Below are 12,088 nucleotides of genomic sequence, written 5' to 3'. Positions count from 1 at the left end.
AAACAGAACGAGAAAGAGGATTCAAAGAAGAGACCTGGTTCTCGTGGCAGTGCCAAATCTAAAGGATCTGGAAAGGAACAGGAACCAGAACCAACAGCTGCAGATATGGAACCAGTTGGAGATGAAAAATACTGGCCAGTATGTCTTATTGTTTTTATTAATGTAAAAATGCAATTTTTGAAAAATGTTCATGGCCATATTATGTAATGCCTGCATTTTGATTTCTGTGTCAAGATATAGGACTTGGATTGAATAGCATTAAATGTAAAGATATTTGATGGCAATTTCAAGGGCAAAAGTATCAAATTGGATATACTTCAAGTGTATATGAAAGTCCCACTAAAATTGCAAATAGAGGTTGATTCTCCTTACATATAATATATGAGCCGCGCCATGGGAAAACCAACATAGTGGCTTTGCGACCAGCATGGATCCAGACCAGCCTGCACATCTGCGCAGTCTGGTCAGGATCCATGCTGTTCGCTAACGGATTCTCTAATTGCAATAGGCTGTAAAAGCGAACAGCATGGATCCTGACCGGACTGCCCAGATGGTCGTAAAGCCACTATGTTGGTTTTCTCATGGCGCGGCTCAATTATAATAGTTTTGCTTTTGTTTCGAACTAAAGATCAATCACTGTTTAAGTTGTCATTGTACTGTAATAATCTTTTTTTTCAGTTTTCTGGCTATGATGTTGGCAACAACCTGATCCAGGTATCTGGTATAACATCCACACTGTTCCCATCAGATGGCGGTCAGATCAGAACAGAAAAAATAGAATATATTCAAGGCACATCTAGCGTGAAAACATCAGTGTTGAAAGATGATCATGTATTCACAGTGCACATCCTTGACCCCAAGGAAAATCAGACAGATGAAAATGACCTTGACATTGTGGATGGTATTAAAGATGGTGCTGAGAAAGCAGAATTTGAAAAACCTGAAAAAGATAACAAAGACAGTAAGTTTCTGTTTGATCACCTGTGAAAATGATCTTTCTGAAATATTTGTTTGTTGTGAAGTCCAGTGTGACTCCCAAGATTTGTGTTGCTTATCAGATGCATGCCTGTGTTGAAAATAATGCTCATAGGGGCTCCATTTGTCCTTGACTACTGGTGAGAATTTAAATGATGTCTCTTAATTTCTTGAAATTTCTTACTCAGTTACAATACTTCTGCTTGATTTGTGAACACTCCGAAAATATTCTTTGAGGTGAACTTTTCATTTTTACTGTATAATCACTAAGAAATTATGTTTTTCTATTTTCACATGTGAAAGGTTATGAGATTTTTGCTACAAGATACAAACTTGTACTAGGAAACAAATGATGAAAGATAACAAGAAAGCAGACTTTATCATATCAATGAAATGTTTGTATTTCAGTAGGTGAAAGTGTCCTGTCAGACAGACATTCAAAGACAACAACAAAGTCAACAAAGAACAAGCAGTCAAGTGTTAGTTCCTTTGGTTCTGTTACTGCTCAGTTCAATGATGGAATGATGTTAGCACTCAGCCAGTTTGGAGAGACCGGTGAAGCACCTGACGGTAATATTCTCCTCCTTGTATACTCTACATTGTACTTCTATTCATAAAGTACAGTTGAAATTACCATACATTTATGGGAGTTAGGACTTTACAGAGTCAGAATATCCCAACTTCCATTTGGTTGTGCAAGAGTGATTCTGATTTTGGAAATATAAGTACAAATTAGTTTTGTGTTCCTTTAAATACCTGATTAAAGCATAGTTCTGTAATTCCTTGAAGTATGTTACAGAAGTAAAAAGTTGAGAAGTACTGCAACCATATTACAGTGTAACACCACCCTCTTGTGCATCAATAACTCAAATATGTGGACTCAAGTTATTCTTGTGGTCCCCCAGCCATTTTCCTTATACTTCCTGTGTTTTGATTGCTCAAAATTCTGGATTACTTAACTATCATGCGCATCCCAATATGGCCTTGAACGAAGGCTGTTTCAAATTGTTGACAGATGATAAAAATTTAATTGTAGGCAAGAAACATGAACCTGAGCCATACACACCACCATTGTCTGATCGAAGCCCAGTACCCCCACCTTCACCATCGAAGAGTAAGAAAGGGGACAAGAAGGGAGACAAGGGAGGTCGGGCATCAGCCACACCAGAACCTCCTCCTCAACCACAGGTAATTAACATACATAGTTTTATTCAAATTCCCTGTCATAAAATAAAGAGATGTAGAGCATAAGAACTATAAAAGGAAAAGTAAGACAAAATGAAGAAACAACAACAAAATTTCATGCAAGTCAGTGTTGACTTTCTTTCATAATGTTCTCATTTGTAACCTTTTTTCTTGCCTGCCTAGCAGGGAAAGAAAATGATATCCTGATAGCAGATCTTCATTTCTTTTTCCTAGAGAAAAAACAAGCTACGCATGTGCATTGTGATGTCATAATTATGACATTGTAAATTTCATGCCAGATTTTGTAATTAACCCTTAGCCTGCTGCAGGCGAATTTAACAGCCTTTGCAAACAGCTTGGAACCAGATCAGACGCCAATTAAATCGACGTCTGATCAGGTTCCAAGCTGTTTGCTACCCTGACAATATTTCTTCCAATTTTGGAGCAAATTGAATGAACTTTACAATTGTAGCAGACGACATTTCCAGCAGACGACAATTTATCTAGCATGCTAAAGGTTAATGACATCTTTTCAAATTTGGCATTGGTAGGCAAGAAAAGTTATCTTACATGCTTGCCTGTGTCAGACAGGTGTTCTCCCAACCCTCGAGACTGTCTGTGTCGGACAGGTGTTCTCCCAATCCTCGAGACTGCCTGTGTCGGACAGGTGTTCTCCCAACCCTCGAGACTGCCTGTGTCGGACAGGTGTTCTCCCAACCCTCGAGACTGCCTGTGTCGGACAGGTGTTCTCCCAACCCTCGAGACTGCCTGTGTCGGACAGGTGTTCTCCCAACCCTCGAGACTGCCTGTGTCCGACAGGTGTTCTCCCAACCCTCGAGACTGCCTGTGTCCGACAGGTGTTCTCCCAACCCTCGAGACTGCCTGTGTCCGACAGGTGTTCTCCCAACCCTTGAGACTGCCTGTGTCGGACAGGTGTTCCCCCAACCCTCGAGACTGCCTTTGTCAGACAGGTGTTCTCCCAACCCTCGAGACAACTCGGATAAGAAACCTAGCTAGTGCTCAGTTTCTTGTTCTCTGTTGTCCATGGAGTTTGAAATATGGGAAACCCTGCCTTACTCAGGCTGGCAAGTAAGATCCTTATAACCTCTAAAGAAAAGTTCTTAAGGGCCATCAGGCATGAATAATTTGTAATATTACCAAATATACATACATGTAGTACAGTTGAAATACAAAATACAATTATCAATATGTATAAGAGGAGAAGTTATTATTTTTTGTATTTTTCTGCTCTCCCCACTAAGGATGAAGAAGTAAGTGATTTCAAAGGTGTTGAGAAATATATTATTTGAGGTGACAGTTATATATTCACTGAATGAATATAAAATATATTCACTGGTTATGCGAGGTCTTACATACAGCTATTTTATGCTTCACTATTAGAAACTGTTCAAGTATAGATATTATACTCACTTGTGTATTGGTGTCTTGGTCACACTGGCAACACTGTCTACACCTTGATTTATTAGAAAACAAGGGTAAAAAGGCAGATTTTGTAGCTGTTTTTATGCAATAGCATTTTATTGATAAAGGAAAAACGTGAATTTCAATGTTTATATGTGTATGCATATGTCTGTAGTAAATTCTTACTTATTATATCACTGAAGGTAGGCTAAAATTGTCTGAAACACTAACTCAACTGCTCTCTGCATACAAATTTAGGTCATAAACATTTATGTCTAAATTTAGTTCTTAGTGATTTCTGTGATAACATTCTCCTAAAGAGAAAAAAACACAGCTATTGAAAGAAATAGATAGGGCTTGTTTCTAATCTTTTGGCTGAATTTGAACATTCTAAACATTCGACTCTAGTCCCAGGGAAAAATTAGATATTGCCTGACAAACATCTTGAGTTTTGATATATGAGCCATGCCATGAGAAAACCAACATAGTGGGTTTGCGATCAGCATGGATCCAGACCAGCCTGTGCATCTGTGCAGTCTGGTCAGGATCCATGCTATTCGCTGACGGTTTCTCCAATTGCAATAGGCTTTGAAAGTGCACAGCATCCACGCAGTCTGGTCTGGATCCATGCTAGTCGCAAACCCACTCGGTTGGTTTTCTCATGGCACGACTCATATATGTTATGGTTACTTATATTTTCATTATATAGATGTGTTTCATTTTTTTCTTTCATTCTGGTGATGGTTTTTAAGTACTCTATTCCTGTGATTGTAATGTATGGATTAAGTTATTATTTTTCGAATTTCTTGTCTACATGTTATGTCTGATTAATTGAATGTTATTTGTCACCAGAGTCGTACAAGTCGCTCACATGACATACAGAGTAAAATGTCATTAAGAGTGACAATGGTAAGACAAAGCTACTCTGGTACCACTAATATAGTGTGGCTTTTTTCTTGGTGTACTCTTAACATAGAAAAAATATTACAACACCAATGTATAGTTTATTTAATTATATACATGCTTGTATCATATTGTAGCATTATATAAATCTAAATTATATTCCATAATCGTAGTAGTAAAGTTAGATCAGTATTTTCATAAAATATTATTATATTGAGTACAAGGTTAGTCATAGGTATTTAATTAACAACAAGAAAAAGTATATGTTTTATACTCCCAGTTGAATGAATTATATAATGACGCAGGTCATCTGTATGTATGTCTGTCTGTTAGCAATTTTGTTTCTGCTCAATAACTTTGGAATGCTTCAACTTATGATCATCAAACTTGATATACTTATTCCTTATGGGCAGTGGAGGCCCTCTGTTGATTTTTAGATCAGTGGGTCAAAGATGATGGCCACCATGTCTGTTAGTAATTAAAATCCATTTCTGCTCAGTTTGAGAGCCCCTTGACTCAAGGTCCTCAAACTTGGTAGACATATTGCCCTTGGGCATTGCATGACCCCTATGAATCTTAAGATCAGTGCATCAGAGGTCCTAGTCACAGAGACTGTATACTCAAAAACCATTTCCACTCTATATACTGAGTATTGAAAATACATTGAATTACTTTCCTCAAACTTGGTAGGGACATTGCTCATAGGTTATGAATAAAGTGTATTGATTTTAAGGCCAGTGGATCAGAGGTCAAGGTCACAGTCACTGTTATTACAAACAAGAAGTATCTTTACAAAAGATACACAGCAGCAATAATCAATGCACACTTTAAGCTACGAAACGTGCATGCATTCTGCACTCTGCATTTGTACAAACAATCGGGTATTTGTAAAGCAAAACAAAAAGTGTGTGTGTTGGGTGGGGGAGTGCGAAATGACCGTTTTTGAAGTCGTCATGGGATACAAAATGACCAGAATTGGGACGAGTTGTCTGTAAATTGTGGGGATCACTCCGTATCAGAGTGGCAGAGTTGAACTCTGATGCAGGAGAATCAGTTTTATGACGTTTTACAAGCAATTTCCACAGGAGCCTTGCAACGGATTATACTGTCTAACAATACTGCTCAGAGCACCTGCACACCCCTTAAGATAATATTATCTATTCCATTCGAAAACCTGTGGAATTTTTCATCCACCAATCAAAATGTACAGTTTTAATCAACTGTTAAATGACCTTCACCCCAGATATAAACAGAAAGTAAAGATCAAATTAATACCTGCCTGTGGCCAGAAAAAAATGTTTCTGCCTAATGTCTTTAGAAATCTTTCATCTATAACCCTTTTACTTATTGAACACAGTGCTCGTGAGAAGTGGATGACTGGTTCTGATTTTTAAGGCATGGGTCAGAGGTCAAGGTCACAGTGACTGTTAGCACTAAAACTGTTCCTTTACAATATTTTTAGAGTGATTTTACCTAGGACCCTCAAATTTTGCTGGACCAAGGGGCAATAGATAAATCTTCTAGATTTTGAAATATATTGGTCAACGGTCAAGGTCACAATGAGTCTTAGTATAAAAAGCTTTCTGACTATTGGTACTAAACCATTTCATCTCAATATTTTGAGAGTAATTTTACCTGCAACCCTCAAACTTTACAGGCAGTAGAAAAACCCTATTGATTTTTAGGAAAGTGGGTCAAAGAAAGGTCACAGTTTAATACTGTTAGTATAAAAACCGTCTTAAAAATTACTTGACCTAAGGCCCTCAAACTTGGCATGCATATTGCTCATGGGCAGTAAATGACCCCTGCTGATTTTAAAGACAGTGGAACTAAGGTTCAGATTACAGTGACTGTGAGTAAAAAAAAAAAGAACATTTACAATGAACCCCTCTTGATTTTGAGTTTCTAAGTCAAAGGCCATAGACACTGTCATGCAAAGTGATCAGCTGGAGGTATAATGCGGTGGTGCTAGACATCTGTCTGCAATTTAGTTTCTGCCCAGTAACTTCATAATGGTTTGACTTATGATTTGCAAACTTGATATGTACATTGCTTCAGGTGTATAATACTTTACACTGCAGTGATCTTGTCGTTATATCATATCTATAGTTTTAATCATATCTATAGTGTTTATTAAAACCTTTACCTTAATATCTAAGACATTACCGGTACCTCCTTTCTAAAAAAAGATGATGTATCTCATTTGGCTTGCCCAGTCTGAAAGAGAGGCTGGTCTCCAATTTCTGAAAACTTCAGTCTACAGTTGAAGTGGTGTTCCACTTGATAAGTTGACCAAAAGGCATTGTTCAGTTGTCCGCCATCACTTGAGATGGGGAAGTTACCAATTGCTTGACGAAGGCTTTTCTGTATTGGTTAAAAAATCCTATATAGTACGACTGTTGCCATGTGTTTTCATATTTTGATATGGCTGAAAATTGTTGTTAATTTTTAGTGTGATGTATTGCTTTTTTATCCTGTAGAATTTTGTTTGTTTTGTTTGATATAATCTTTGAGTATTTTTTATCCTTTTCATCTATCTCAGTGAGTTTTTTCCAGTACAATCATAATTCTCAAAGTTAAACGATTTCATTCCAAACTCTTCTTAATCATCCTTTTCCCTGTAACCTAAGAAACAGGTTCTTTATGTAGTTGTTAAAAAAAGTTTAAAAGTTTGTCTTAGATAACCAGCAGTGAGTTGAAGCAATATTCTCTTGAATTATGCTAATCTACTAAATAATAAGTCAGTTGAATGTTGAGATCAGACATGATGTAGACGTAAACAAACAACACTGTGATACTTATTAAATTGTACAGACAGAATAAAAAATAAAAGTTTTTTGATCAGACAAAATTGGCAGTTAAATATAGTAACAATTTCACTATAAGGTAGAGATAGGACATACATACATTATGCTGTATAAAGGTATATAATTATACCCTGTGCATAGACATATTGCATAAGTTACGCACTTTATCACATCAGTGTATGCAAACAGATGTGAAAAACTGCCCTAGAATGTGTTTGGAGAATTCTGTTTTTGATGCATTTTATTTCTGTATTGACAACAGGCTGACATGGAGGACAAGGAAGATGTAAAATCAGAAGAACCTACAATAGAACAGTCTTTCCAACAGCTGTTCATATCCTGTCCCGATGGGCTCAATGTAAAATACTTGCTCGAGAGTCATATTGGAATGCGGCCACTAGCTGAGGAAGATCGCCGACTTCTTGTGAAACAGAGTTATCCGTACAAGACAAACGGTCATCAGCCATGTGAGGCTGCCAGGAAAAAATACTCCCTTGCTGAACTATCAAGAGTTATAACATCAGAAGGCACAGTGATAAAAAATATGGTGGATGGGTCCATAGAGGTTAGTCTGCTTTGTTCAACAGATTTATTGACGTACTGAAATTGTCATGTTACTTATTCTAAAGCTAAATGTACAAGGTGAATCACAGTTGAACTTAATCATCTTTGCTGTAAATAGAGATCTTCATTCCAACAGAAAATTCATAGATCTAGAACTCCTACATGTACACTTAACATACTCTTTCTTTTAAATGTGTGCATTTTGTTCATTTTTTTAGGGGGGGGGCGGGGGGAGGGGGAGGGTTTGGGAACAGTCATTGTGCACAGCTTACACTAGTTTTAAGAAGTTTGTGTACTGTCAATTTAAAATGAATCTCAAAAGTATGCTAACCTGAAATTTTGTATGTAACAGGTACTATATGCCGATGGCACAGTGAGTGTACACACAGGACACTGGGATCTACCCCGCAGTAGAGACAGTTCCCCACAGAGACAGAACAGCGGCAGAAGTCAGGCAGAAACACCTACCAAAGACAAGAAAGGAGGTAAGGCTCTCTCATCTGTTTTTGTCTCTCCAGTTAAGTTTAGGAGGGACAACAGAAGACTAACAAACTGAGGCCAAGGACTAATTGATGAAAAAAGTGTTACAGTCTGTGATAAACTGTAGATTAGTGGTTTTATTTTTGCTGATATTTGTGCACAGTGTCACATGCATACTCAAAATATTTGTGAACATTAATCTACGTCATGTCCTCAGATACAAACACTCGTATTTTTCAAAATATTAACACTGCAAGCAAGGCTGATAAGTTATGAAATTGCTAAGTAAAGACTATGCAAAAATTACTTAATCTGAGGTAAATGTAGTTCTTACATTTTATGTCTTCTCGACTGTCATTTTGAGTGTAAAAGAAGAATCTAAATCTCTGCTTTGATCTCTGTATAAGTAATATTTGTGTGACTAGAGAATATGAGTGACTAGAGAATAAGACATAAAGTTTTATTTAGAAGGGAGAGCATCTAAAGGCTGCAAGTTACACCAGTTTTTGATAAACTGACTACTGTTATTAGCTGTATAGAATATCAGATTGTATAGAATATCAGGCTCTAATATTCAAACACAATCAAAGAAACAAATGAAGTCAACACCAGCTGGAAAAAATGTTGACATTTGTCTTACTGGAAACAATTTCAGGTGGTACTGATCGCAGTCAGAAGAAGGGTAAACAGCCGTCCAGCACAAATGAGGAATCAACAGTCGATGATGAGAAGAAGAGCGTTTGGACTATGACATACCCAAGTGGTGAGCGAGTCAGATTTTCACAGGGCTCTGAACCCGAGGAACTAAAGGCAGTCATGATCAGTCAGGCTTCTGATCCTGAGACAAGTCAGGTAACTTGTTTTTGATTATGTTTATCGCAGTAAATAAATACATATCATATAATTAAGGGAATAAGTAGAAAATTATACCTGGTTACATACAAAGATAAAAGTTCTAGTGGGCCCATCCGCTTAGTTCAATAGGGAGAGCGCACATGCAGGATCTTTACTTCGATCCTCGGGCAAGGCGTATGTTCTATGTGACAATTTGATAAAAGGTATCGTGTCTGAAATCATTTGTCCTTCACCTCTGACTCATGTTTGGAAGTTGGCAATTACTTGTGGAGAACTGGTTTGTACTGGTACATAATCCAGGAACACTGGTTAAGGTAACTGCCTGCCATTACATAACTGAAATACTGTTGTAAAATGGGGTTAAATGCAAAAACAAACAAAAACGTTTGTATAGCTATCAAACTTTGTTAATTCTAGTCAGTACAGGTTTGATTCTTGGCTCTGACTTCCAGAATTTTAACAAAAATATCTTGTTTATAGTCCATGGCAACACGGGACGATCATGTAATGACAGTCAGTTACCCAGATGGAACCACTATCTTGGAGCATGCAGACGGTACCCGAATCACTACGTATTACAGGGAAACACAGATACCACTCAGTGAAGCTGGAACTGATGATGATGGTAACGTTGCTTTTTTACATTTGTTTTTATGATTTACAAATGATGGGATAAAAAATTTGAGTATCTGCATTTCAAATGAATATTCAAATGCAGTTTTCAAATTTGAATATTTGTTATTTCTTATCATTTCTTCTCCTTTTTGCAACTTAGTTTTGATCAAATCTTCCATCATTCTCAGCCTCCAATAATGACATAATAAAACTGCCTCCATTATTTAGTGCTATACAGTACAGTGAGGGGTAATTTGGCTTACTGGGTAATCTCATACAGTGACTTGATACCAACATTTCTGCAACAAAGAATCAGTTTATAGTAATATTTACTTTACAGACAAGGAATTTGACATTCAAACAAACAAGTTTGTGAAAGTGGAATGTCCAGGATTCGCGACAGTGGAGTTTAACTGCTTGACAAGTGAAAATTTGACAATATTTGGTAACGGGACAACAGTTAACATTTTCCCCGATGGTTATTACATGTTGCATCATTACGATGGTGGTCGTCTTGAGGTTGACACAGAGGGCGTGCTGACATACTTCCCTCGTCCAATGAAAAATATGGAGCAGTTGCTTCCGGAGCGGGAAATACGTTATATGCTTTGTCACAATGCAGACGTAACTGTAGAAACTGTTGACAATGACGGAAATATATTTAATGTGAAGAATAATGGAGACTTTAGTGTAATTCCCGCTAATGCAGATGATGTCTCTGATATCAGTAGTGAAGATCAGATGAGAAATGAAAGAAAAGTGACAGTCTTCAAAGAGCATGCTCCAAGATTCTTTGTAATACATGCTGATGGTAGCGGAACTGAACTAATGCGTTACCAAGACATAGCCGAGTATCTGACCAGTGCCGAGCAGAGTCCAGCCACAGCAGTGCTCCGTGATGAGCTTCCTGACTTCCCAGGTGTAATGGGAATAACTATACTTAGACCATATCTTGGTGGTCCTTCAGAGCGCTGGCTCAAAAAGTATGACCAGGAGTCAATCGTTCCACCTGGTATAAGGTGTAGAGATCTCACCACTCTGCCACCTAAAGAGTTCAAGTCTCCAGGACCAAAGTTTGGTACAAATGTAGGTCAAGGTCTGTCAGTAGGAGGTGCTGTAAAAACTCAGTCCAAGGTACCCATTGTAAAGTGTCCATCTATCCTGGAACTTAGACAGCTGATCCAGTATAAACCCATGTCTGAGAATCTCCGAGCTGTGTAAGTTCTTGCAGAATTTCTATTTCTTTGTATGTAGAAAATAAAAAGGTTGACATAATGACACTTCAGTATATCATGGTATAAAATTTCCCTGTAGTTAAAAAAGTCCAATAATTTTGATAACTATTTTGCTGTACACCCATATAGAATATTTGAAAGTTAATACAGAACTATTGCATGACTTTTATCATAGTGCTTAATTTAAATTATGTGGAAGGTAGCCTCTTGTTTTCTTTATGTTTGTTGTAAATCCACATATAGTCAGAGGTTTAATCTTTCATTAGAAACAAATTCCAGCAGCATACAATGATCATAAAGATTGAGGTATATAACAGTATAGATAAACAATTCAACAAAAGAATATGTTTACATAGAAAATATTTGACAGATAAAGGCGAATTGAATTTATTATCAAAAAAGGAATGAAGAGTCCTAGAGATAGCGATAGTGAAGCACGCACATGATTGGCAGATATGGTGTGGTAGATCCACGACAGGGAGAACATCATGCGCTGGACTTACATCACTTGCAAGCAACAATGACTAGTGGACTTGAAAAATGTAGGTGTCAGGAAGATGATCTCTTATTCTTCAATAAAAATATAAGAGAGCAAAAATTGCTCGAAAATAGTTTCAGCAACCCAATCAGGGTTTATTGAATGAGAAATTATGATTAAGAAAATATAACTTTAAAAGTAATTTGTTAATATGGTTTGTATTGCAGTTAAACAATATAACTTTAAACGAAAAATACAGATTTAAAATGTAATATTCAATCTTTACATAGCTGATGTAAGCGTATGAACAGGCTTTGACCCCAGCACCAGCCCACTACCATCCACAGTCTAGCGAACAAAGCTATGGGACCGTGATGAGCCCTGAGGTCCAGGAAGGAAAATAATTGGAGCCTTTGATAATAGAAACTACCAAAATATTTGACAGTGAGTTGAAAGGCTTCCACTGTACAAGGTTATTAATTATATTATATTCACTCAGGTCACTAACTTAGTAAGATCGTGTAAGGTAGCACAGGACTGTAAATCAAAAGGTCATGATGAAAGTTTTC

General features: G+C 37.2%; 1 protein-coding gene across 1 annotated transcript in view; it reads left to right on the top strand.

Annotated features, from left to right (window-relative positions):
- The window catches only part of LOC123551072 (sperm-associated antigen 17-like), a 53,786-nt gene that overhangs the window by 30,570 nt on the left and 11,128 nt on the right, over positions 1-12,088 (top strand). The window contains exons 22-31 of the mRNA XM_053542062.1: positions 7-138; positions 679-961; positions 1,384-1,545; positions 2,012-2,163; positions 4,435-4,491; positions 7,555-7,857; positions 8,209-8,341; positions 8,992-9,188; positions 9,672-9,816; positions 10,147-11,023. Of these exons, the coding sequence (XP_053398037.1) occupies positions 7-138; positions 679-961; positions 1,384-1,545; positions 2,012-2,163; positions 4,435-4,491; positions 7,555-7,857; positions 8,209-8,341; positions 8,992-9,188; positions 9,672-9,816; positions 10,147-11,023 (2,441 nt within the window). The remainder of the gene's footprint in view (positions 1-6; positions 139-678; positions 962-1,383; positions 1,546-2,011; positions 2,164-4,434; positions 4,492-7,554; positions 7,858-8,208; positions 8,342-8,991; positions 9,189-9,671; positions 9,817-10,146; positions 11,024-12,088) is intronic.

This window comes from Mercenaria mercenaria, chromosome 4, assembly GCF_021730395.1.
Source record: "Mercenaria mercenaria strain notata chromosome 4, MADL_Memer_1, whole genome shotgun sequence".
In the NCBI taxonomy this organism is placed as follows: Eukaryota; Metazoa; Mollusca; class Bivalvia; order Venerida; family Veneridae; genus Mercenaria; species Mercenaria mercenaria.
Note: the sequence above shows the minus strand (reverse complement) of the source record. Positions and strands in the feature narration are given on the sequence as shown.